The 26423-nt window shown below is 38.1% G+C and overlaps 1 protein-coding gene across 5 annotated transcripts in view; it reads right to left on the reverse strand.

Moving 5' to 3' along the window:
- Window positions 1-26423, reverse strand: part of Rbcn-3B (WD repeat-containing protein Rbcn-3B) — a 97013-nt gene that overhangs the window by 51934 nt on the left and 18656 nt on the right. For 2 of the 5 annotated variants that reach the window (XM_088235821.1, XM_088235818.1), the window contains exons 7-21: window positions 24409-24456; window positions 15806-15896; window positions 15246-15411; window positions 14062-14163; window positions 13838-13978; window positions 13592-13670; window positions 12224-12365; window positions 11417-11474; window positions 10604-10765; window positions 9567-9681; window positions 9048-9214; window positions 7887-7981; window positions 6782-6869; window positions 4626-4694; window positions 189-293 (exon numbers count right to left, since the gene is read on the reverse strand). In XM_088235821.1, the coding sequence (XP_088091947.1) occupies window positions 189-293; window positions 4626-4694; window positions 6782-6869; window positions 7887-7981; window positions 9048-9214; window positions 9567-9681; window positions 10604-10765; window positions 11417-11474; window positions 12224-12365; window positions 13592-13670; window positions 13838-13978; window positions 14062-14163; window positions 15246-15411; window positions 15806-15896; window positions 24409-24456 (1628 nt within the window). The remainder of the gene's footprint in view (window positions 1-188; window positions 294-4625; window positions 4695-6781; window positions 6870-7886; window positions 7982-9047; window positions 9215-9566; window positions 9682-10603; window positions 10766-11416; window positions 11475-12223; window positions 12366-13591; window positions 13671-13837; window positions 13979-14061; window positions 14164-15245; window positions 15412-15805; window positions 15897-24408; window positions 24457-26423) is intronic. The other 3 variants (XM_088235820.1, XM_088235819.1, XM_088235822.1) reach the window with 2 other exon arrangements.

Here is a 26423-nt window from a genome sequence, read left to right on the forward strand (position 1 = left end):
AGAAATTACAGAAAGGTTCATTCTAGCAAGGTTTGTTGCAGTGCCTGCAGTGCCCTGGGCGGGCTCTAGTGATACGGCTCACTTGAATAAAAAATGTCTAAATACAGCTAGTAATAAAAATGACGCCATTGCAACATGTGTACAAAAAGAGACAGAAGAGTAAATAAAAAAAATATTTAAAAACTTACGTCTGCCTGAATCCGAGTGAGCTCCCTTCAAGCCGATGATCTCCGCTTTGGCCTGGAGTTTGGTTTGGACATTCTCGGCGCCCTCCTTTACTTTGGCGATAAAACCTACAAATAAACAGAGAACCATTAATACTAAATAAAGTCAATGCGAGTCATTTAGCTTCCAAGATATTGGGATTTGTGATATATCAAACTTTTGTATGCAACTTTAGTGCGTAGCATTCAGAAGAGTTGAGGAAATGTGGATGCTCAAACATGGGCAGAATGGTGAATGTTACACAGAGTGTAAAGTGGCCACTCAAACCAGCCAATGACAGGTCATAAGCCCTTTAAATGCCTAGACTTCCATATTCCCTTCTCAAAAATGTTTTCCTTCACTGTTGAAATAAATTTAAATATGAACAACTACCCTAGGGAGGAAATCCAGCCAGTCTGCAAGCATTTGGACATACTCAAGCATTGTTAAATCATGTTTGTGTGTTACCATTTATTGTGGACAACCGGGCCTGCATTGAATGGAAGAGTAATTATTTAGATTGTTAAAATGTTGTCAATTTGAAAGAACAATATTATGCGGCATCTCTGCACCACTTAAAGATGCACTCATAAAAACATGGAGAACAAAATAAGAACAAAACTAATATCAGAAAATATATAAACAACCACAACACGCTTATTCACAGCTGAAATAATAAAAAGAAAAAAAAAACAAAGCGGTATTGTAACAAAAATTAATTTGCCAAATTTTGAAATTTTAATAATTTTTAGCGAAAACTCAAACAAAAGTAGAATTTGCAAAAAGCGTGTAAAAGCTTCCAAATCAAGGGTACAGTGCAAATCGTGTCTGTCTGCGTCATTAAGCTGTAAAGTTAGGGTTTCCTAGGACAGCGGTGGCCGTAGTGAACGGTGATGCGGTGGATAACCGTCGTAACGGTGACTAGAGTGTGGTTTCCTAGGAAAACGGTGTTATCAACACCATTTAACACCGTTTCACTAGGAAACCACTCTCTAGTCGACGTTGCGACGGTTATCCACCGCATCACCGTTCACTACGGCCGTTAAAATACGGGCACCGCTGTCCTAGGAAACCCTAGCTTGAGTCCTTCGTACTCTTGGCCAACTTCTCAGATCGTTGGTGAACACGCCGACGAGGATACCACGAGCCGGACTTATTTCCCTTCGATTTCCTTTTTCATCTTACGCATCTAATGATATCAACATCATCATCATTCCTTTTCCGCATCTAATGGCGCACAGGGCACTGCATTGGTACACCTGTAGGATTTACGCAGTTAAGGGGTGGAGCTCCTACCCCAGTTAGAGATTAACAGAAGACACGAGGTTGCTGTTTAATGCGTATTTATTACACGGCGAGTAAGATACAGCACTCGGTTTTGTAGCGCGAGCGTAGCGGCGATGATGGGTTGAAGAGACTGCACTTGAACTACATGCTGGAACTGAGTGACGTCGTCGAGCTGGACTGAAGTGAACTGAACTCGTTGGGCCGACCTTTGGTCTCTTTATGGATTATATTCCTTTGTAGTTTATTTCTTCGTGGTAGGGACGATGTGAATGTACTGCAGAACGATGCCCCCGATTTCATGTGCAATACTGTTAGAGTTGCATTATTATGTTGTATTGGATTCTATAGAAAATGATGACATTGCTTTCTTCGGTCCTTACACTATTTTAGGTGAAACGTTTAAGCACGTGTGTGTCATTGATTATGGACTATGAACCCCACATACCAATCGCAGCGTATCTTGATAAAAAAAATATTATGTGAAGGTAAGATGATTAGTTTTACGCTTCAGGTGCCTATCCAGGGACTATGAAAAATTATAGTGTAAAAAAAAGCGAAAATTCGTAATTGGCTCTATTGACAATAACAAAATTTCGATTTGTGTTAGGATCATAGTTTAGTTTAGTATATTCTTTACATAGGATTCATTGAATAACTTATAAACGTAAATAAATTATAACTATATTCAGGAAAGCCCCTGTTTTACGTTTTTCAAGGGAGCAGCAAAAAAGTGTAAAACTGAGGAAAACGCTAAAGTGAGGAAATGAAAAACTGCAGAAAAATTATAAAAACGGTCATAATTGGGGATTATTAATATTTACCTACGATTTAATTTCTAAAAATATGTATTTTTTCAATCAATACCACAGTGTATTTTTTTTATTGAAATAAAAAAAAACATGTTTAAATTATTTTATGTAGGTACTTAACTATAAAAACACGAAAATAAATATTTGAACTTGCGTAAAATGCATACAATGATTTTTTCCTTAAATATTGGGAAATTTTATTTATATGGTATCACTTTTTTTAGCATGGCACTACAGAATTACAACTGTCATTTACATCGCGGTAAAACTTTTTCACACTTTTATGATAACTGTTGAAACAATCTTCTTTCCAAATTATGTTTATAACTTCAAATAATATTTCTATTACCAAATTTTTAAATTTCTGCATCGTAATTTATTACTTCACGCGTTAACCGTATGTCACAATTTAGTAAAATGTCAAAATCAGACACTGAATGAAAATGATCAATTACACTGCACCTTCTTTGAATTTAGTTTGAGACAACAATTTAGACATTTTTTTATTTACCTTGATTTTATTCACCATTTTGGGCAAACGCGGCGGCGCGCGGCTCGGTCTTTTGACGGATCGAATGAGTTTCGAAAAAAATTCAACGTAAAACCGGGGTTATGAAAAACGTAAAAAACGTTATTTGGTGGGTTTTTTTAATGAGAATGTTTGAAAAAAAATAGGACCTAAACGTTTCTGCGTAAAAAGCGGGAAAACGTAAAATTGAGGAACGTAAAAACGAGGTTTTAGTGTAATAAAATTTGACAATTAGTAAATTAAACAAAACAAATGAATAAATTTGAATCAACAACACAATTAAATAGACAAACTAAAATCAATAAACACGAATTTAATGCTAAACTGTCTTGACCTGCAAATATTCTTCGACTCTATAGTAGCTCTTTCCAAACAGCCTGTGCTTGACTTAATCTTTATTTTTTTTTGTTGGCAAAAGCTGAATTTCAAGAGATACCTTGTTGTAGAATCGTATGCAGTTTGAGGCAAAAGAATTATTCATTTTTTGCAGTCTAGTAGTGGGCACAATTAGCCCATAAGCCCAGTAAATGCCTAGACTTCCATATATCCTTCTCTTAAATATTCTTCATCTCTGTTCGAATATATAAAGCGTCTATCTTCGTCCGGGATGGAATGACTGAGAAAAATATTGAAAGGAGGGAACAGAGTGAACGGTCCACTTAAATCAACCTTGGAAGTCAACAGATGGAAGAGTTGAGGAAATGTGGATGTTCAAACATAGACAGAATGGTGAATGTTACACTTAAACCAACCAATGACAGGTCATAAGCCCTGTAAATGCTTAGACTCCCATATTCCCTTTTTTTGTTATGTTTTCCCTCTCTGTTGCGACAAATTTAAATATGAACAACTCCCTAGAGAGAAAAACCAGCCAGTTTGCAAGCATTTGGACATACTCAAAACATTGTTGAATCAACCTTGGCAAATACGTGTTTGTCGGGAGAGGCAAAAGTAGCAGTTCATAATGGAGTACCGGTCCCGACCCTCATGTATGGGAGCGAAGTATGGACTTGGAAGAACAGGGATGATGATGTCGAAATACGATCTCTCAGGCGAATGTGTGGTGACATTGTGTACGATAGCTGCACAAATGTCGAGATCCATACATTATGTAAGGCTGAGATAGGCATTATCGATAAAATCGAGAAAGAAGCTCTGCGTCGGTTTGAAAATGTAGAGCGAATGGATGGCGAAGAACAGCTAAAAATATTTACAGTGCGAATGTTTATGGATGCGGAAATAGAGGAAGACCGAGAAAGACATCATCATCATTCCCTTTTCGCACCTAATGGTGCATAGGGCACTGCATTGGTACACCAATCGCAGCGTATCTTGATCATTTTGTTACATGAAAGTAAGATGATCAGTCTTACGCTTTAGTTACCAGTCCAGGGACTAAGAAATATTCTAGTGTAAAAACACTATTTTTAATAAATATTTCATATCAACCACATCGGGAATTGAACCCGAGACCTCTTGCATGGTAGGTGAACCACGAGGCCAAAAAGAGAAAGACAAGGCATGACCAAGTTCAACAAACACTCGAAGACGGACATGTCGAGAGTCTGAATAATCGGCACGCGTGCATAAGAAGATGTATGAATGTAGAGGAACTTGTCTATCTTCGTTCACTTTCTATCAAAGTCCACGTGGTTCAGTTCTGTGGTCCAGTCCTGCGGCGTACAAGAACACAGGAAAAAAAATTGGTCGTATGCTAGTAAAAAACTCAAAAAAACAAAACAAAAGCAGGTTGAAAAGCGAATCAAAATCCAATTATTTTGACTGTCGTAACAAACCATGTTTATCTTTTTCCTTGAGGATTCTCTCCATGTCGCCGGCTTTGTCCTTTACGCGGCCAAAAAAGTCTTGAGGGGGAAGCATTGGAAAACGTACATAGATTAAAATACAATTTTCACATAGAATCAATACAATAAAAAATATTTATTCTAAGCCGCACTGGACTAAACTCGTCATGTAGGCACAACCTAATAAAAACATTTGTATTTGAGGCACTAATTTGAAAAATGATCAGATTTTTAACGGTAAATTGGAAAGTTCTGTTTGAGTAATATCAGATTTGTGTTCCTAATGGTCATACCAAAGGACCCAAAAATATTCAATATAGATTAGTTCAAGAATAATGTGTCCTTCTTCAATCCAATGTCAAGAATGTGCAGATTGCAACAGTATTAAAAACGTGGAGATTGGCATTTTTGACACCGGATTGTCAAATGCATTTTTACATTGACGAATGAATTTTTACAAAAATTTAATTTTGATCATTTACAAGGATAGTTTTATATAAATGTATATTTTATTAGCGTTTATGTGTGTAAATGAGATGTATTTTATATTTATGAATGAATTTTTACAATAATTAATTTAAATAATTCACATTGTTAATTTTATTTCAAAGTGTATTTTATTAGTATTTACATGTAATTGATGAAAATAAGTAGTGTCTTTATTTATATGAATATTTCTGTACTTTAAATATTATTTTTCATTGATTATAAACCAAATAAATATTGGCTTGCCGTATTGGTAATTAATAAATACAAGGTGTGTTAAAAAAATAACGGGGATTTTGAAATTTCGCAGGTTTGGAGAGTCCGATTGTTAATTTTTTATATTTATTATGTTGGTATACATGCCCCTGAAGTATGCTAAAATTTTCAGCTGTATTCATTGTTTACTTTGTCTGTGACAGCCGCAAAGGTTAGCTGTGTTTTTATGAGCTCGGCGATTTTCGTTTGTTAAAAAATTGGATCAAAGAATCTGCATCAAATGTTGTGTAAAAAATGAAATAAAGTGTAACAAAGTGTGTGAAATGTTAACAATGGCCTATGGTGAGTCTGCTATGAGTAAAACAAGAGTTCACGAGTGGTATAAGCGTTTCCAAGGTGGCCGTAAAGACGTTGAAGATGACGAACGGCCCGGACGCCCCAGCACATTAACAACTGATGAAAATGTGGAAAAAGATAATGAAATGGTTATGAACGATCGCCGAATCACAATCAGAGAAGTCGCTGATGATGTTGGCATATCGATTGGCTAATGCTGTGAATTTTTTTCGAATGTTTTGGGTATGAAATGCGTGGCAGCAAAATTCGTTCGAAAATTGTTGAATTTTGAACAAAAACAGCGGTGAATGGAAGTTGCTCAGGTGTCACTAAATGAAGCCAACGACGATGCAGAATTACTGAAACGTGTTATAACAGGTGACGAAACATGGGTATGACGTCGAAACTAAGGCTCAATCGTCCCAGTGGAGACATTCTGGATTGCCAAGACTGAAAAAGGCTGGACAAGTGCGCTCGAATGTCAAGCTGATGCTCACTGTGTTCTTCGATTTTAATGGCATAGTGCATCACGAATTCTTGCCACGAGGTCGAATGGTCAATAAGGAGTACTACCTTCAAGTTCAACGCCGTTTGCGTGAAGCAATCTGAAAAAAACGCCCGGATTTGTGGCAAAACACTTCGTGGCTTTTGCACCACGATAATGCACCCGCTCACACATTATCGCTAGTTTGTGAATTTTTGGCCAAAAACAATAGTGTAACGATGCCCAGCCTCCATATTCGCCAGACATGGCTCCGTGTGACTATTTCCTATTTCCGAAAATAAAGAGAACTTTAAAAGGCTGTCGTTTTACAAGTACAGATGACATTAAAAGCGCATCGCTGAACGAGCCACAAGCTATACCGAAGATGGAGTTTAAGAAGTGTTTGGGGGATTGAAAGAAGCGCTGGCACAAGTGCACAATATCAAATGGGGACTATTTTGAAGGCGACAACATTAATGTAGACGAAAATTTCCGTTATTTTCTGAACACACCTCGTGCATTTGAAAGATAACTAGACGTGTTACAGTAGCCATTTTTAATTTCGGTAGTTACTTGAGAAAATACATGTAAAAATTAAAACACTCGGTCTTCGGGTATACCTTACCGGATATCTTTTTAGCTGCGTCAGGACTAGCGGACTGGGTGAGGGCGGCTGCCTTGTTGTACTCTGCGCTCGTTAGAAGACCGGCGGCCTGGGGGAAGTCAAACAAATATCATTCATTGGTCTTATTAAGTGTAACCCGTAGCGAAAACACCATAATAAATAATAGAAAATGTTTGTCGCGGGTGGCAAATTAGAAGTTCAAAATGGAATCCAGGTGCTGACCCTTATTTATAGGTGTGGGATTAAAAAAACTAGGATGAAAGTAGGATGAATGCTGTCAAAATGCGATCTCCGTGTGGTCAAACTATGAACGATAGGTGCACTAATGTCGAGATCTGTACATTAAGCAAAGCTGAGATAAGAATTATCGACAAAATCAAGAAAGGGGTGCTGCGTTTATTCAAACACGTAGAACAAATGGACAGCAAAATAATGTCTTAAGGATTTATGATGCGAATGTTAATGGATGCAGAAAACGTGGGAGACTGAGAATGACCAAATTCAACAAATACTTTTTTTTTGCACCACAACAGGCCAGGAGGCCCAATTACAGTGGTGAACACCCAGGCTTGAGAAAAATCACATTATTTTTTGTGTTCTCACTTTTTTGTTTGTGTGTGAGTCAAGCGTCTTGACCACTACACCACGGGGCCGCCACTTGAAGACGGACATGTCAAAAGTCGGAGTAATCGTCGTATGAGAAGATGTACGAATATAGAGAAAGCGAGGTCTGTCTGCAAAGATAGACTATCCTCTTTGCTTTTCCCTACAGAGGAACAGCGCGATGGTTTGTTGCTGTTTTTGTGATGCATAAATATTAGTTCTACATTTATGTAGAATGGAAGTATTCAACGTTGACTCCATATCGGCATACAAATATTCACTCATCCACGCTACTTTTCTAAGCGTGATGCTCGACCGATTTACATAAAGAGAAGACCAGACCGCAGAGGCATATTCAAGACAGGACGAACAATTGAGCAGTCAAGAGTTTTAACAATCGGCTGATAGAGAAGTTTTCGAGAGGGGAATGAGGTTGTGAAGGCATTTGGCATTTACAAAGCTCGGGACTTGCAGACTGGATGATATTACGGTGCATGATTACCTCCAAGCTCGCTGGACTCATGGCGGAGTACTCCTCGCTGAGGAGTTCGACAATCAGACCCTCGATGTCGAAGAAAAGAATGTGGCTTTCGGGATCTGAAACAAAAAAACTCATAAAGGAAAGACATGGCAGCGGTCCCAGTCTTGAACTAACACTGTATTCCTTCACTGTCATTGTCTTCAAATGTCCTTCTTGATGCTTGGCAATCCCTACGACTTGGCATCTTTTAAATTATGAGTTGATAAAACAGTCCGTTTATTTAAAATAATATAAAACTATCAGGTAACGTGCTAAAAAATTCGGCCCATGTAATCTGCCCTCCGGACCTCTGGGACTTTTCAAACCTTGGACCACCGATCCTTAACTCAGCGACATTAGTCACAGGACTACAACCCAATTCTACATACAGGATGTTTTAGGGTCAGACTGACTGGCCCTGAAACACCGTATATATAGACCAAAAAGGAACATTTTGCATACAAGCCATACAGCTGTGCAAGTGCCGTGTTAAGCCCACTCCCCTGAGAGCCCTCCCACCGGTCAGCAGCTGCTTCAGTCCTCACTGGTGTGGTGCTATATCCGGTTCGAAGGACCAAATGTTAACAAAAGCGGACTGTAGCGAAAAAAAACAATTTGTAAAAGGTTGGAAATATTTGAAGAAAGGAAAGGAACATGGATATGGACCTACCTTTGATACGATGAGGATGTTCTTCAATTTTGAGAATCGGATGTTGAAATTCAATATGAATTATGTAAAGATTGCTGAAAATTCTTTGCACGTCGTTGTAAAAGTTATCATAAATCGTTATATAATTCATAGTGCATTCCATCATCCGGTCCCCAAAATTGAAGAACATCCTCATCATATCAAAGGTAGGTCCGTTTCCGTGTTCCTTTCCTTTCTTCAAATATTTCCAACTTTTTACAAAACTGAATGAAATTAGTTTTTTTCGCTACAGTCCACTTTTTGTTAACATTTGATGGTAGTTATGATGATGGCTCTACCTTCAAGATTTTTTTTTTAATTCAAGAGAATTACATTATAATTTATCTTGCTAATTATGCCCAAGATTTATATTTCATTGAAAGTGGATTTTTTTGCTTTTTAATAAGCTTCTATTTAATCTTTAAGATCAGGGGGGATATTCTATAGTGGTCTACCTTTGGGGTTGGATTTGTGCGGCTGGATGGCCAGGGGCGCGCGGCGGTTGCGCATGGTCAGGCCGGCCCCCCCGAGAGCCCTCCCGCCGGTCTGCAGCTGCTGGAGCTGGTGCAGCCCCCGCTGGGTTGCGTGGCGGATGGCTGACAGGTTACGGTGACGTAGACCCCTGTAAAACGACGAATCATCTTGTGAACAAAAAGATTCGGGGGAGTGAGGAACTTCAGTGCTATGGGAAATTGGGTATATTAAATGTTTTTAAGAGCATTTAATTGTTCAGTGAAGTTTCTCAAAAATGTACAAATATTTTTTTTAAAGTTTTAATAAAAACTAACTATGTACTTTGAAATGTCACAGGTTCATGCGTGTCAAAATGAACTTAAAAGCATTTGGAATGTTTAAAAAGCAAGGAAATTGGGTGCCGTACGAAATGAAGTGGAGACTTCGAACTAAAAACAGCAAGACATATCCAATAGAATATGCGGTTTCTGAGTTGAAATATATTAATATAAAATAATTACCTGAAGAGATGGACGGCCGGATTGGCCATCCCTTGCACGTCCCCAGCATCGGCTACCTGACCGGATTCCGTGGCCACCTCATCACAAGCAAACACCACTTCCTCGGCCACCATACCTGCAATACGCAATGTCTATCACCTTTCTACTTAATAACAGAGAATCTCCGGGGGGTACGATTACAATAGATGCTTGGATTTGTACTTTGAGACTAGATATTTCAATAACACTACTGCAATTCGCAGATTGTATGATACACTAGTCCGCAGCATACTGGATACTGTTCCATTTGGGATCCCTTCGGAATCAAGCCACATCCTTGAAATAGAGATGGTTCAAAAGCGATTTTTGCAATACTTAGATCTTAAAGAAAATAATATTTATCCATTCTTGTGTACTTCATTATTTCTAGCAGAGACGCTGGATTACAACACCCTCGAATCTCGTCATCAAATTTTTCTTGGGAAACATTTCTATAAGCTAATTTCTGGAAGTATATATCTGTACCTCAGAGGCAGACGGATGCAAATCCAGATTTTGATGAAAAGACATTTCGTTATTTGTATCCAGTTTATCATCATGTCCATTGGTAAGTCCTATAATGAAAGAACCAATGTATTAAGATACTGAAAATACAAATGAATGCTATAAATTATTAGAAATTACTAAGAGAAAGTAGGTTCTTTAGGCTTTGGTTGAACATTTGACGTTTGGATTTGCATCCGTCTGCCTCTGAGGTACAGATATAATCCAAATATACTGAAAAAGATCAGTTTGTATGTTCCCAATAATTGTACTAGAGCGAGATCTCACGCACTGTTTTATACACCTAGAAGCACGCACACTAATGCAAGTCAGAATTCACCCATTAATAGGGCAATTCTCTTGGTTAATACAGCTTCTGGACATTTGGACATATTTTTCTGTACATATCGGAAGTTCAGATGCTGTCTGATTTCTATTAATCATCTTTTATTTTATCATGTCTACCTTCACAGGTTGTTATGACACAAATTTTTTAAATGAGACTGCGTACGTACCGTGAAGAACTCTGTCGAGATGTCCGGTGTCCATCTGCCAGACATAAACCGTCCCGTCCGAGCATCCCACGATCATGAAGTCATCCAGCGGCCGCCATTTGATGGACACCACAGGGAACAGGTGGCGCGACGCCAATGTCACACATTTTCTCTCCGTCAAACCTTAAAAAATGGAAAGGCCAGAGCGTTCTTACAATTTCACATTGCTTGCGGTTGATTGGTTTCCTGATAAAGGTTTAAAAAAAAGAGATAACCATTGAGTATCACTATTAAACAAGCGTTGGCTGGTAGGTGAAATAATTCAAATGAATCTTATCACCCGGCAATTTTTTTAATCAGTACCTCTAAACCCGTATTTATATGTGGTTGCGTATTATGTGGGTATGCATTGTTCAAATATTGTCACAACCTCTACATCCTTTGTACCTGCGACCACTGTTCGCTGCCCACCAGTATCCTTTGATCAGCCGCCACAATAAGACCTCGTGTCGCAAATCAAGCGTTTATTTTGTTAAACGTGAGCCGCATCATAAACTTTGTTTCCACCAACCACCAGTGTTGAGCTCCAGATCGGGGGCCTGCCCTAGTGTTGATGCCGCTCGCAAGTGACCAGACGGACCACAGCAATTCCACCAAGAACGAAGATAAGGTTAGTGGCCTCCATTCCTAATCCATCTCATTTGTTGGGGTTGTGACCGATTGATACTGCACAATCAAATTGGGAATTATACCAAGGATTTCATGAGTGATGTTACAATGCGCTAACTGCTATACTGTAATTCCTAAGATAAATATGGAATGAAAAATACTCACTCAATAAACAGACGCTGTGGTCAGATGCAACCGAACAGATGCACTTCTGAATTCTGGGCTGAAAATACAAAATACATTCAAGTCAGTATAAAACATCTTTCTCCATCTTTGGTCAGGCAATGGACGCCTAATTTAGTTTGTTTTATCAAGTGTACAACCTTGCTTCTGCCATTGTCTTGTAGATGACTTTAGCGGTAAGTAGTGGTCGAAATAAATAGATCATTTAATTTATTTATTTACATTGAGAACATTACAGAGTATCCAATTCATTCTCATTACATTACAAAATATATACATCAAATATATTAAATAGGAAAGAGACATTGAAGAACAGTTTGTTTAGTTCACTCCGTTGCATAATATTTTGAATGTTGTTTTGAAGTTTCAAACAGTCCAAAGGAGTTTGTATTTCACAGAAAATTTTTAAATTGTCAGCAAATAATAAAAATTTGTAAAATTTTATTTCATTGCCAATGTCATTTATGAATATTGTAAGCAACATTGGTCCTAAATTAGATCCCTGGGGCACTCCCGAGGAGGTGTGAAAAACTGCAGATTGATAAGAGTCCATACGGCACATACCGCTTTCGATCTATAAGATGGCTCGAGAAAAATCTCAGAAGAATGTCACTGAAGGCAATCTTATGATGTTTCTAAAGCAAGAGCTGAAGTCGTACAAGCGGTCTACTTGAGCACCTTTGTCAAGTGACTTTGTGACAAAATTCGTAAATACCATCAAATTTGTGATAGTTGAACAGCCACAAAGTTCGATCTTCAAATGTAAACTTTAAATAAATAAATACTCACGCTACACGCGTCCGGTGGGACCAACAGCTGCTGTATTTCTCCTGCGTGGACGCAGAAGCGATGCAACAACGTACCGGCGTACAAGTCCCAGAGGCATACGGCGAAGTCAACGCCACCGCTAAGTAGGTGCGACTTGTCGTACCTGAGAAGCGTCAAATATCTTTCTATTAATATTTTTTATAATACTGACTCAACCTCAAATACTGACCAATCCGCTATTTCTAACACACGATTCCTTCTTTGACTTGATCTATTTGAATTACTTGTAAATAAATTTTGGTTGTTAAATATATATTTTAAACATTGAAAACAATATATTTGTCTTAGATCGAAAAGTTTAGCTTCCTCTTCTTCATTATTGGGTTTATGTCTACAAAACACTCAGTTTACCCTCAAGATGGCTCCTGCCTTGGTAGCCGAAACATCGGAACAAATCCAACACACGAGGAATCACCCAATAAAGAAACATATTGATACTGTGTAACACTTCGTGCCTTGATGCTCAAACTCCGCTCGGTCAAACCATATCATCGAAAAGGTCGAGAGTTTCAAATACCCGGGAGTATGTGTTACAGAAAATGGCCGCTTTTAAAAAAGAAACTAGGAATGCGGCTAGCGGCAGCAAGCGCCACATTCAACAGTATGAAGGCTGTCTGGAGATTGGATATTTACTCAGTGAAAATCAAAAATCACCTATATAACGCCAGCATAGCACTTATTCTCCTCTACGGATGAGAATCGTGGCACCTCACTGGGGCCCAAAACAGAAAAATACTGCATTTTGAGAATAGGTGTCTCAGAAGAATCTCGGGTGTGCCGTAGTTTGACTTTGTAAGGAATGAAGTAACAAGAGAATGGACGCAGCAAACTCGGGTGACGATTGTCATCAAGCGGAGGCGACACAGTGAGCTGTGCGATATACTGCGGATTTCTCCTGAGAGCCTTAACCACGTTTGCCTACTTTAAGAGACATTAGGTTCTCGACGTCCTGGACGTCCGCTGCTGACTGTTCGTCGGCAGTTTATCTCGGAACCTGATTTGGGAAGGCGCACAGGACCTGGCAGCCGATAGAGATGCATGGAGGCTCTTTGTGGACACTATATGCTCCAACTAGGGAGCGGACATGAAGTGATGATAATGATAAAAAATTGTAATGAAAAATCTTCAGACTTTTGATATTTTTTTTAGATATCCTCAGGACAAGAACTCAAGGTCTCCAAGATATCCCTAATACTCATAGACGGAGGAAAAAATTCAAGCGTTTTCAGACATTCCTAATACTCTACTACGGCGGCAAGAACTCAAGCTCTCAGCGAGTCATCTAATGTAAGCTCTAAATTTTTAAATCAATATATACTTTAAAATTACCTTTGATGGACGTGATATGGGTACAACAGACAGTTAACTCTACCGCTGTGTCCGAGAAGCAACTGATGTGGAGGCCAATCTGAAAAAAAATTGCATAAATATTAATAAAATCGGGTTTAAATTGTGTGATTTGCGTACAAAAGGGTACTATCACAGTATGCATTAAAGAACCGATGCTCATTGAGCCGTTTTCCCTTTCTACAGCCAACCGGTTCTGTCCGGTGAGGTAAACTGACTAGCACCTACCGTGGTACTGCTGGTGGGTCCCGTGTAGAAGTTGCAGCATCACAGTATGCGTGGCGGGAACAATTACTATAGAGCCGTCTTCCCTTCCTACGACCAGCCTGCTCTGTCCGGCGAGGTAGACCGACGCGGTCAGCTTGATTTCTGAAAATCAATGAAAAAGTGGGGATCGATCATATGTTAATTATTTATTTATTTTAATTATGTATTTATGTTAATTATAATACCTGGTTCTTCCGGGTGGTTTAGCTGGTCCAATATGCCCACCGGTCCGGGGTTCATCTCTCCCCAAGCGATGCCCAGACTGGTGCTCACAGTGGGAGCAATGGCTGAAAGAAAAATGGACAATTATAAATATAAAAACTATTAGATGAGGATTTACTTGATGTTAATATAGTGATGAGTCAAAAGGACTTGTTAAGAGAGGTAACATACTTGGAAAGCAACAATGACTAACGCAAGAAGCCAAGTTAAGCCCTTAGTATCTAAACATACATAAAACTGCTCAGGTTGAGATGGGCTGGACACATACAAAGAATGCCTAATGCGCGAGAAACTAAGAGTCAGGACTGGACATCCAGGGGGTACGAGGATTGGAAGACCCGGACAAAGGTAGGAGGATGACATAAAATCTACTGCTCGGCTGCTGAGGACAGGCGGAGTTGGAGGCCAAAATTGAAGGAGGGCAAGCCGAGGCTCGATTAAGGCTGTAGCGCCATTGAAGAAGAACATATATGAAAGATATAGTAAAGGCAATAAAAAGTATCAATGATAACAGGACACAAGATGCTGAACATTTCAAGTGGATCAGAAGGTCTGTTGATGAACGACAACAGTCCGCCTTCTCCTGGGAATTTTTCTGTGATTTCCTCGTCATTAGAGCAAATATAGAGAAGCCCTCAAAAGGGGACACAGCCGATACATCCCACCCGATATATTATTTTATTCGTCCAGCATTATTTCATTGAAGTAAACAAATAAATAAGTTTCCATTTGAAGTAAATATTTGTACCTCAGAGGCAGACGGATGCAAATCCTAACGTCAAATGTTCAATAAAAGCATAAAGAATCTACTTTCTCTATGTGATTTTTGATAATTTATAGGATTAATTTGTATTTTTAATATCTTAATACATTGGTTCTTTGATAACAAGTCTTACATTTCTTCAAAATCAATGGACATGATCATAAATTGTATGCGAACATAGAAATATTTCATTATATTCTGGATTTGCATCCGTCTGCCTTAGAGATACAGATATAAACTTTGCACATTATAAACAAATTAAAAAATAACGCAACTCCCATAAAAATAATATAAAAAATGTCTCCAAGTCAAATTAGCCACTGGCCATACAAAACATCAGGTGCATTATATTTTAGTGAAATTTTAATAGCGAATTGTCGCTACCTGGCGGGCGCTGTGTGGGCACTATGTTAGCGGGGGGGCCCTCCGGCACACACCACACGGAGATGACTCCCTCCGAGTCGCCCCTTAGCAGGAGCAGCCTCTTTCCCCTGGTGGCCGGAGAGGCTCCTCCCCCGCACATCCTCATCGCTGGCGGACATGACAGCGTCTGAAAGCGGAAGAGGGCCGTTAGAGGGTGAAAGCGCTAACTGGAAAATAAATCAGCAAACGTGGCGGGATTCAAATTTCAAACATAAGTTATTACCTGATTAATTATTATCTACATTCCCTTAGTTTCGCCGAATAAAGCCGAAAGATCGTCATCGATGCCCTTCCAAGACGGCGGGACCTCGCGGGTGTGAAGAGGCAACTCGGGTTAAGGCTCTCAGCAGCATGTGTCTAAGCCAGGTCCACCGCGGGTATATAAAGACCTAAGTTCTACTGTGTTTGCTTCTTTCACCGAGACCATTCAGTTTTAATATTTTTGGCAGATCGTTCGAGAGTTTACGCAATCTCGACTGGTCAGAAGATTTGGACACATTTAGAGTAAAATTGATACGCACCTTGTCACCAGGCTGCGCCAGAAGCCCGTAGAGAACCGGATTATCGGTGTCTACGGTCGGACCGTGGAATCCCTTGTTATCGGCTATGCTACTGTTATTTGCAAAACAAAAAACACATTAACACAAGTGTACCCTGGTAACATAATAATATAATAAACGCTTTGAGCTAAACATCATATAATCTTATTATTTATACAGGATGTTACAATTTACATGCATTAGATTTAAATGGGGCAGTAGTAGAGATCGTAAACAAATGAAAAAATGCAAAATTTTATCAATTTCAACATATTTCTTATGGTGATGTTATTTCAATGTAAATTGTTAGTTTGAGTTTTTTTACTGACAGCAGTTTAATTATAATAATAAAAATGCTGAATTTAACTTTATTCCAATTTTTTTTATAATTTCTACGAGGTGTGCTCAGAAAATAATAGGATTTTTTCAATTTTGCGGGTTAGGAGACTGCTTGTTAAATTTTATGTTGGTATACATGCCCTTGAAGTTTGCTAAAATTTTCAGCTGTACTAATTGTTTACTTTGTCTGTGGCAGCTGCTAAGGTTAGACGTGTTTTTATGAGCTCGGCGATTTACATTTGTTAAAAAAATGGATCAAAGAATTTGAATCAAATTTTGTGTAAAAAATTAAATAAAGTGTTTAAAATGTTAACAAAAGACTATGGTGAGTCTGCTAAGTAAAACAAGAGTTCATGAGTGGTATAAGCGTTTCCTAGATGGCCGTTAAGTTGTTGAAGATGACAAACGGCCCGGACGCCCCAGCACATCAACAACCGATGAAAAGTGGAAAAAGTTAATGAAATGGTTATGAATGATCGCCGAATCACAATCAGAGAAGTCGCTGATGATGTTGGCATATCAATTGGCTCATGCCATGAAATTTTTTCGAATGTTTTGTGTATGAAACGTGTAGTAGCAAAATTTGTTCCAAAATTGTTGAATTTCAAACAAAAACAGCGGCGAATGGAAGTCGCTCAGGTGTCACTAAATGAAGTCAACGACGATGCAGAATTACTGAAACGTGTTATAACAGGTGACGAAACATGGGTTTGCGGATATGATGTCGAAACTAAGGCTCAATCGTCCCAGTGGAGGCATTCTGGAACGCCAAGACCGAGAAAGGCTCGTCAAATGTGGTCGATCGTGAAGGTGATGCTCACTGTTTTCTTCGATTTTAATGGCGTAGTGCATCACGAATTCTCGCCACGAGGTCAAACGGTCAATAAGGAGTACTGCCTTCAAGTTCAACGCCGTTTGCGTGAAGCAATCCACACAAAACGCCCGGATTTGTGGCAAAACGATTCGTGGCTTTTGCACCATGATTTACATTTACATTTTTACATTTTTTTTTTGCACCACAACAGGCCAGGAGGCCTAATTACAGTGGTGAATTACATTACAGAGCACCCAGGCTTGAGAAAAATCACATTTTAATTTTTGTGTTCTCACCGGGAATCGAACCCGGAACCTTCCGTGCGTGAGTCAAGCGTCTTGACCACTACACCACGGAGGCCGCCCCTGATAATGCACCTGCTCACACTTCATCGCTAGTTCGTGAATTTTTGGCAAAAAAACAATACTGTAACGACGCCCCGGCCTCCATATTCGCCAGGCATGGCTCCGTGTATAGAGAACTGTAAAGGGCCGTCGTTTTACAAGCACAGATGCCATTAAAAGCACATCGCTGAACGAGCCACTGGCTATCCCGAAGATGGAGTTTAAGAAGTGTTTGGAGGGTTGGAAGAAGCGCTGGCACAAGTGCATAATATCTAATGGGGACTACTTTGAAGGCGACAACATTATGTAGACGAAAATTCCCATTATTTTCTGAGCACACCTCGTATGATAAAACAAATATGGAAAAACAGTTGAATAAAATGTTTATAATTTTTTTTTAAATGTTAATTTATCTTTTAAAAATTGATTTATTGTATTTCCTCGACTATAATACACACCCTTATTTTTCGAGACCAAAACATGCCATTTAAAAAAATAATTTATAAACAGGCAAAGTCATATAGTCATAATAAAAAGTATTTTAAAATTGGCATATTACTTGTGTACGATCATCACCAACGTCTGAAGCTAAGGTATGAAGTGTTTAAGTCCATTTTTGACTGTCCTACATTAGTCTTTGCTTGTGTTAGTGTTGTTGTCTAGTATTCTATTTGTGTATGTCAGTATTGGTTAATTTTACGTCTTCGTATTGTATGTTATTTTTTACCATCTGAATAAGATTTTTATTTTATTTTGCAGCAAGCCAAAATAAGTAGAGTAATTAAAATTCAATTAGGGTATATATTGTTTGAAAATATCCTAACAAGACGAAACGCGCCATAATATACCCTTTGTATATTTTGTAAAAAATAAAGTAGAATTATAATCCAATAAACTTGTATTATTTTGGATACATTACCAAATTAAATATGGAATTCTACCAAATGTCTGCATACACAATAAATAAGATTTTTATGTCAAACAAGTGTGTTTTCTGTGAGTAAAATATGCAACAACAAAAAATGCTGTATTATGGACAAATTTTGATGGCACATTCGGATTCAGAAGAATCAGTGAGAATTGTTCCTGTAACAAAATAACTGTTACTCAGTGTTATTAGATGGACCCCAAATTCGGAAACATAGGGAAAAAACATGTGTCTTATAATCGAGGAAACACGCTGTATGGTTATTTTTTTGCTTCAAAGCTTTTTAAGTTTTTATGACAAAATATATGTAATTCTGCTAGAGTTGTTAAGAAGTTATTGCATTTTAGTAATGTGAAGTTATTTGGCCTGAAAAATATTTTAGGCATTTTTATTTATTTACTATACATTCTACTACCGTCGATAGGAGAGTATAAGCCAGATAGACAATCAAGATCGGTATGTAATCACGTTATAGAATTTTTTTTTCCACGGCTAGATGAGGGGGCACTTGGTTCCAACAAGACGGTGCAACGACACACTCCAAAAGCATCGATGGCTGTTTTGAGGGAACACTTCCCAGAGCGCCTCATCTCAATCAGGGGCGGTTTGGAGTGGCTGGCCCGCGATTCCCCCGCGATGTCCCCTTGCGATTTTTCTACCGGGTTTTTTGAAATCCCGTGTTCATGCGAACCGTCCGAGGACCCTAAAAGATTTGAAGACCAAATTCCAGGAAGAAATTGGCAAGATAAACCCTGATATGCCAGCGAGAGTTATGACAAACGCCAGAAATCGGTTTACTCAGTGTATGGAGAGTGGGGGACGTCACCTGCCTGATTTGATTTTCAAAAACGAAGAAAAACAAAACTTTAGGTATGTGCCTACATTGTGGGTTTTATTGAGTTTTGAAAACAAGAAGTTATGCTGCCGCACCCTGTATAATATTCACCTTGCAGTTTTTTTTAAATAGGGTATTATCACTCGGGAGGAATATAGGATTTAACCTACTCTACAAACAAAAGATTTTTAAAAGATTCTCTTAGTGTTTATATAAGCCCTTATAATGAATATTTTCATTCATAATTTTCGTTCCGAAAATAAGGTCTTTTGAAAACGATCGTTTTGTAAGTTGGTAATAAATTTTGACACAGAAGTTCACGAGTAATGCATTCATTTTGTTGGTAATGCCACAGGCCACAGATAGAAATATAAGGAGAGTTGTCTATGCATATTATCTCAAGCCCCCTCCTTACCGCTCCACACTCCAGTTCCAGGCACTGACAGGTGAAAGTGAAAACGGATTACATCTTACATCTCGAACTTCTTTTATTATTTGATGGTTTTCAACCTCTTCCAAATATTAATTTATTATGATAATGATAAATTGAATTAGCAATTTATCATGAAAATTATAAATCACAACTCGTAGCGTTTGGAAGTGACAGGACGCTGTAAATGTAAACAAACGACGCATAGAAAAAGGAAGCTATCTACAATGCTTTATAAAATCCATAGACATTGATGAAAAAAAATCCGATGACATCACAAAACATTCGAAGACGTCATACTTGATGACGTCACGAATTGTTTGTTTTTGGCACCATACAAATTACTAGAATATATCCTTTATATCTCCTTTATTTCTTAACAGATTTCAATAAGATAAGTACCGATCAGCTTGTGATTTTTTAGATTAATTTATTAGCTAATCAAAAAAATCTACGATAATTGCCCATTGTTGGTTTGTTGGGGTGAGCTTTTGACTTCAAAAGTGCAATATCTCGCAACTAGTAAAATGCAGTGACCAACTTGTGCAAGAAACCCAGCGATATTGTCCTAGTTGCTTTTGAAGTATCAAATTTTGTAAAAAAAATACTCTCCGATTGACGGTAGATTTTAAAACATCGAAATTAACACTAAACAGGTACTAAACACTACGAAAATAAAAGTGCACATGATAAAATGGATGACAAAATAAAAATATATAAATTATTTAAAACAAACCCTTCATTAAATAAAGCGAATAAAGTTTCAGCGTCTAGACGCTAGTGCTAAGCGCGTCTGCCTCCAAAAATTGAGGCCACGGGGATTTAAATTGACTGCAACAGAGAGGGAAAGCATTTTTGAGGAGGGAAGTCTAGCATTTGCCAAGAAGCATAGGACTAAGTTGGGCTGCTTTCGGCAAACTAAAATATATTTTTGAAAATAAACAAGTCCCTGTATGCTTAAAAAGACGAGTCTATGAATCGTGAATATTGCCGGTGACGACATACGGACTAGAAACCGTTGTGCACGTTGTGCAAATGCACGCAACGATCCACGAAGAGACAGATGCTCGGTGTATGTCTATGAGACAGAATTCGAAAATGAAGAAATAAGGAGTCGTGGATATCGGGGTTCGTGCAGCAAAATTAAAATGGCAGTGGGCAGGGCACTCGGCGAGGCAAAATGATGGCAGGTGGACACCCGGAATAATAAAGTGGAGACCATCGGCAAACAAAAGAAGTGTTGGAAGGCCACAGAAAACATGGGTCGACGACATCGCCTCTATAGCCGGTAAAACGTGGATGATGAAAGCGGGTGATAGGAAGGAATGGAGACGTTCGGAAGAGGCCGCCATCCAGAATGATGAGAATAAGGCTGTAGAAGAAGGCTTTTACAGGTCTTTGACGTACCGTTGGATGGTTTTTGCGGCCATTTTGCACAGTGTGAATCGTTCATCATTTAGCTTATGTTTAAAGAATTATCATTTCCTCAACTTTTCCCTCTTCACTAAAGTAAAATAAAAAGAATCAAGCTGTAGTAGAGCGGGGTTTGAACCCCGGACCTTGGATTTGGAGTACGCGACACTACCGCAACGTAACTCATTTTGTGATTTACAGTAAGTAGCTATTTTTAATTTCTGTTTATTTCAAGTAGGGTTTATTGCAAAATAAAACAATTTTTAACCATTTCAGATCGGGTGTTCATTCAAATATATTTATTTGACAAATTGTAGTCTGCATTACTTTACAGGCTGTTTAACCCAGCACATAATACAGACTGTAAATATATGTTAGAAGTTAATGAATGGAAAGCAGATAGCTGCTGAACTGCTGATATGTACAGAAAAATAGATCGATTATCTGCAGAAGCCATATTCAGCAAGCAAATTGCCCTATTAATGGGTGAATTCTGACTTGCATTGGTGTAAGTGCTTCTGGGTGTGTAAAACAGTGCGTGAGATCTCGCTCTAGTATAATTATTGGGAACATACAAAATGATCTCTTTCAGTATATTTGGATTAAATATACTTCCAGAAATCAGCTTTGACAACGAGATTTGATATGCTAATTTATTTTTTAATTCGACTGGTATACGTATATACGTCTCTATTTTTTTCTGCTTAAGTTGGTAGTCGGCATGACCATTGGCCCTTACTAACCAGAGAGAACAGGCAGAGAGAATAGAACACCACCTCGCTTTCTCTACATTTATGCATCTCATGCAAGCAGGCTGATTATTCAAAATTTTGACATGTTGACCTTCAAGCGTGTTTGTTGCATTCGGTCATATGATGTCTTTCTTGGTCATCAACTTTCGCACAGTAGATCCTTTTAGCCGTGCTTTCCCCATCCATTTGCTCCACATGCCCAAACAACGCAGAACTCCTTTCTTGATCTACTACTACTACTACCATCACGCCATTTTCCCGTAGGGGTAGGCAGAGAGAATGGACCGCCACACACGTCTATCCTGGCATACATTCCTAGCTTCTTCCACATTCATACATCTTGTCATACATGCCCTTTGGTTCTGTCTGCTTTTGACATGACCAGACTTAAGATTTTGATTTATCTGATCGTGCCACGTCTTCCTCGGTCGTCCTCGCCTCACGTTACCGTTCATTTTCGCCATATATACTTGTTTTATCATTCTTTCATTGTCCATTTGTTCTACGTGACCGAACCATCTCAGATACCCTTTTTTAATCTTATCAATTATACTTTACTCAGATTTACACTCTTGCCTGATTTCATTATTCATAACCCTGTCGTACATTGATATTTTGTCGATAATCTATGAATCTTGACATTTCAGACGACGGGAATTCGCTACCAAACCAACAGACCAGCCAGAGGCCAACTGTCAAACTGAACACCGAACTTTTCTGTTTTATGCCGACTTCTAACACACGCAGAAAAAATAGAGACTTGGGGATACCAGTAATTTGAAAATAAACGCTGCTTATTAATTTCTGTAGGTATGCGAGTAAATGAATCATAAATTTGGGGTTTACTCGAATGGACGCCCGGGCAGAGAGGGTTGATTATTGAATCATGGGGTAATTAGTACAACTGGGTAACATAAAATGTTGTAGTAATTACCCAACAATGTGTCACAGGCAGTTGGACGACACAACACTTGCATATTGAAAAGACAAGCAATTATATTTTATGATTAAACCAATTATTTTGTTAGTGACAGTCAGATCAATAATTGAAACTGGTTAACTTTGAAAGAAAATAAGATTAACATGTTACAAAATAGATGCAGAATATTTACGAGAAGAGACTGTGGAATCTATAAAGGTATCGGCTATTTACTACCACTTCCATCACGCCAATGTTTGAAGCTAATATTGCTACCAAAATCATCATCTTGACTTTTTTGGTCTGAGTTTACAGCGATTTAAACGAGCACTAAATAAATAGTCCAGATCTTGTCTCGATGTCCCTTATGTTTGTCAATGCTTCTTTCTTTTTTTAAAAAATATTTTAATATATTCTTTTATTGTAATATTTAAACCCTATAAATTATATACATGGACAGTGTCCGTTAATAAATAAATAAATTTCTCCCGTAGGGGTAGGCAGAGAGAATGGGCCGCCACACACGTCTATCCTGGTATACATCCCTAGCTTCTTAGACATTCATACGTCTCGTCATACATGCCCTTCGGTTCTGGCTGCTTTTGACATGACCAGACTTAAGATTTCGGTTTATTTGATCGTGCCACGTCTTCCTCGTCCCAAGTTACCGTTCATTCTCGCCACATATCTATAAAAAATCTAGGAGTACCTATGGTTGAACATCTCTGCTGGCGAGCTCACACTAATGAATTAAGCGGCAAAATATTTTTCAGTCTACACTCACTTAGAAGGTTGCAAAAATTCTTACCCATTAATACTAAATGCACCCTTGTACAAGCATTACTACTACCCATTCTAGATTACGCTGATGTTTCTATGACTGATTTAAGCTGTGAAAGACTCGATAACCGCATACGCGCATCAAACAGAAGGCGACTCAACTACTCTTAAATGAGTAGTTTTACGTGTTGACCCATTAGTTTCTTTGTAGAGGACGCTCAGTACGCAACTCCCGAATTGAATTCAACTTCGCCGTGTTGTGTCGTTTTTAAGTGTAGAAATACTGCTGGGATCAAAAAGAAACAGGATGGGATTAATTTCATGTGTGAGTAGCAAGTGCATTACTTAAAAATTTGACTATTTTTACATCGGTCAGATTGTCAAAGAAAACAAAATGGACATTTTGTTAGTGTTTTTTATATTTTATTTAAAATAATATATTTATTTTCTATATTTATCTTTGCACCACAACAGGCCAGGAGGCCCAATTACAGTGGTGAATTACATCACAGAACACCCAGGCTTGAGAAAAATCACATTTTAATTTTTGTGTTCTTGCCGGGAATCGAACCCGGAACCTTCCGTGCGTGAGTCAAGCGTCTTGACCACTACACCACGGAGGCCGCCCAGTGTTGCCAGGGTAGTCAATTTTTTTACGCTACTTTGCTCATCTAATGAGAGAACTAATGAAAATTGTCCCTCTCGGATTAAACAACACCGTGGTGGACTTTTGACCGACATTATCTTTAAAACATCAAATATTATTTAGCATGACATAAAAATATCAGTTTTATGTGAAATAAAATTTGTTTTATTTTTTAAGTTCATTAACTAAGATGGGAGTTTGATGCTAATGATATTGATACGCTATTAATAAATTAATCATTAATTCACAATGCTAATGTTAATTATATGTAACTAGCGCACGCCTTCTTAGAGCGGCTTAAGCAGACAGCTATATTATTAACTTTGTTAAAGAATTGATTCCATTAGTACGTATTAGTCTCCACTGTGATTTAATTCTTTCTTACCAATCGCACTCTCCAAATATCGCTTCCAGCGATCCACACAAGGCCACCCTAATGCAAACACAAAATCACTTGGTCAAATATAAGTGCTCATCACTTTGGTCTGAGATCTTTCAATATTTCGACCACCAAATTAAGCATATCACAATAAAAGTCTATGATAAAAAGTTATATCGCATTATTCATATTTAAAGCAATTTACTAAATCAACAATATTCTGAGTTTGTCCAAATGTTTGTGGACAAGGACTGGATTCAACTCCCTGGGGAGCTGTTTGTATTAACACATTACAACAGAGATGAAGAACATTTAAGACAAAGCAATATAGACGTCTAGGCATCCACAGGGCTTATGACCTTTCAATGGCTGGTTTGAAAAGTGGCCACTTTACACACTGTGTAACCTTCACCATTCTGCCCATATTTAAACATCTATATTCCTTAAATTCTTTCATCTGTTGATGTTTGTGAAGTTAAAGAGCTGAAACCTTTATTTATGCGGGTGAGATTCGTCTTATTGAATTATTTCACCTACATACTAGACTAGGCAACGCCCGAAAATGTTATTTTTTCAATTTCTATACTTCTTCATGGACCAGGTGGGCAGGCAGAATGGTGAATGTTACACAGTGTGTAAAGTGGCCACATAAACCAGCCATTGAGAGGTCATAAGCCCTGTAAATGCCTAGACTTCCATATTCCCGTCTAAATAATGTTTTCCCTCTCTGTTGAAATAAATTTAAATATGGAAATAATTCAAATCTCTGTCTCTATGTCTCTATCTCTGTTTATAAAGTTGGTCTTCTTTGTTTATTCTCAAATGTAGAAGTATATTGTTAAGTGTCCTCGGCACGGGTAACCCCAGTGAGGTCACATTATTTTGATTATTAATTATGGTTTATTGTTCCGGACGCGTAATAGAGAATAATAAAAATGCAAATATATAATCAAATAACTAGCTAGAATCCCCGGTATATGTACAGAATTGAGTGCTAGGCTCTCAATAAAGATAAAGTATTCACTTTCGAGCCTGGCCTCAGACTCAGTATTACCGGGGCAAAATATAGCTAAAAATATGTAATGTAAAATAAAAATTATGATGAAACAGCCCGTGCGGGCGCTGAACGCCCGTATTCACGCCACCTGCGGCCGGCGGCATGTAGCATGTATCATGCTATTCATTGTAATTAGCCGGCTGTTGGCGAGCCAAATGTCAAGAAAAGCAGTCGCCATAGTAATTGTAATTTAATTGCCACTTTTTTGTATTAGATGCTCCTTACTATTTTTCAAATGCAATATATTGTTATATTTTTTATAGTAAACACCAATTTTTCGTCAATGAACTGTATTTATTTACGAGAAAACAAAAAACAAACCGACACAAGCGCTGACTTAGAGATAACACACGCGTTGACTTGTGACTGCGATAACTTAAGCATGTTCATTATTGTTCATTGTCAACTTTTGAATCGGGTTGTGGTCCCGTGGCTAGTGTCTTGGACTCACGGACCGAAGGTCCTCGGTTCGAATCCCACTCTACCCCAACTCGATTCCCATTTTCTAATAGTGAGTTATTTACAACTCGTTGAAAATGGCAATCAAATTGAAATATTTGGGTAAATCATAAGAACGCAAATATTTCTTTTTAAAAAAAAAAATTAAAAAATGCTCAAATGCTTTGCATGTTTTTAAGCACTTCGATAGTTATTTGTGATTGAGCTACTGATTGGGAAAGAAAATTTTGTATAAATATGCTGGATTTAATAGAAAAAATATTGATCCTAACTACGGGAAGAATAATTATACGAATGAAAGTGATGCCAATACCAAAATAAATCTGTTTTCCTGTATAAGAAAGAGCACGAGAATATAACTTATAACAAGGAAGACAGAGACGCTGTTTCATGGCCGGTGTTTGTGTGAAAGAGACAAAACAAAAGAAGAAATGCGTTCGATCAGTTGTTTATTTTTTTTATCTGTTGGTTTTATCAAGACTTTTCATAAAATCATCTATTTTAC

This window comes from Micrasema longulum, unplaced genomic scaffold (genome assembly GCF_059751315.1).
Source record: "Micrasema longulum isolate JH-2025_06_02 unplaced genomic scaffold, ASM5975131v1 h1tg001453l, whole genome shotgun sequence".
Classification (NCBI taxonomy): domain Eukaryota; kingdom Metazoa; phylum Arthropoda; class Insecta; order Trichoptera; family Brachycentridae; genus Micrasema; species Micrasema longulum.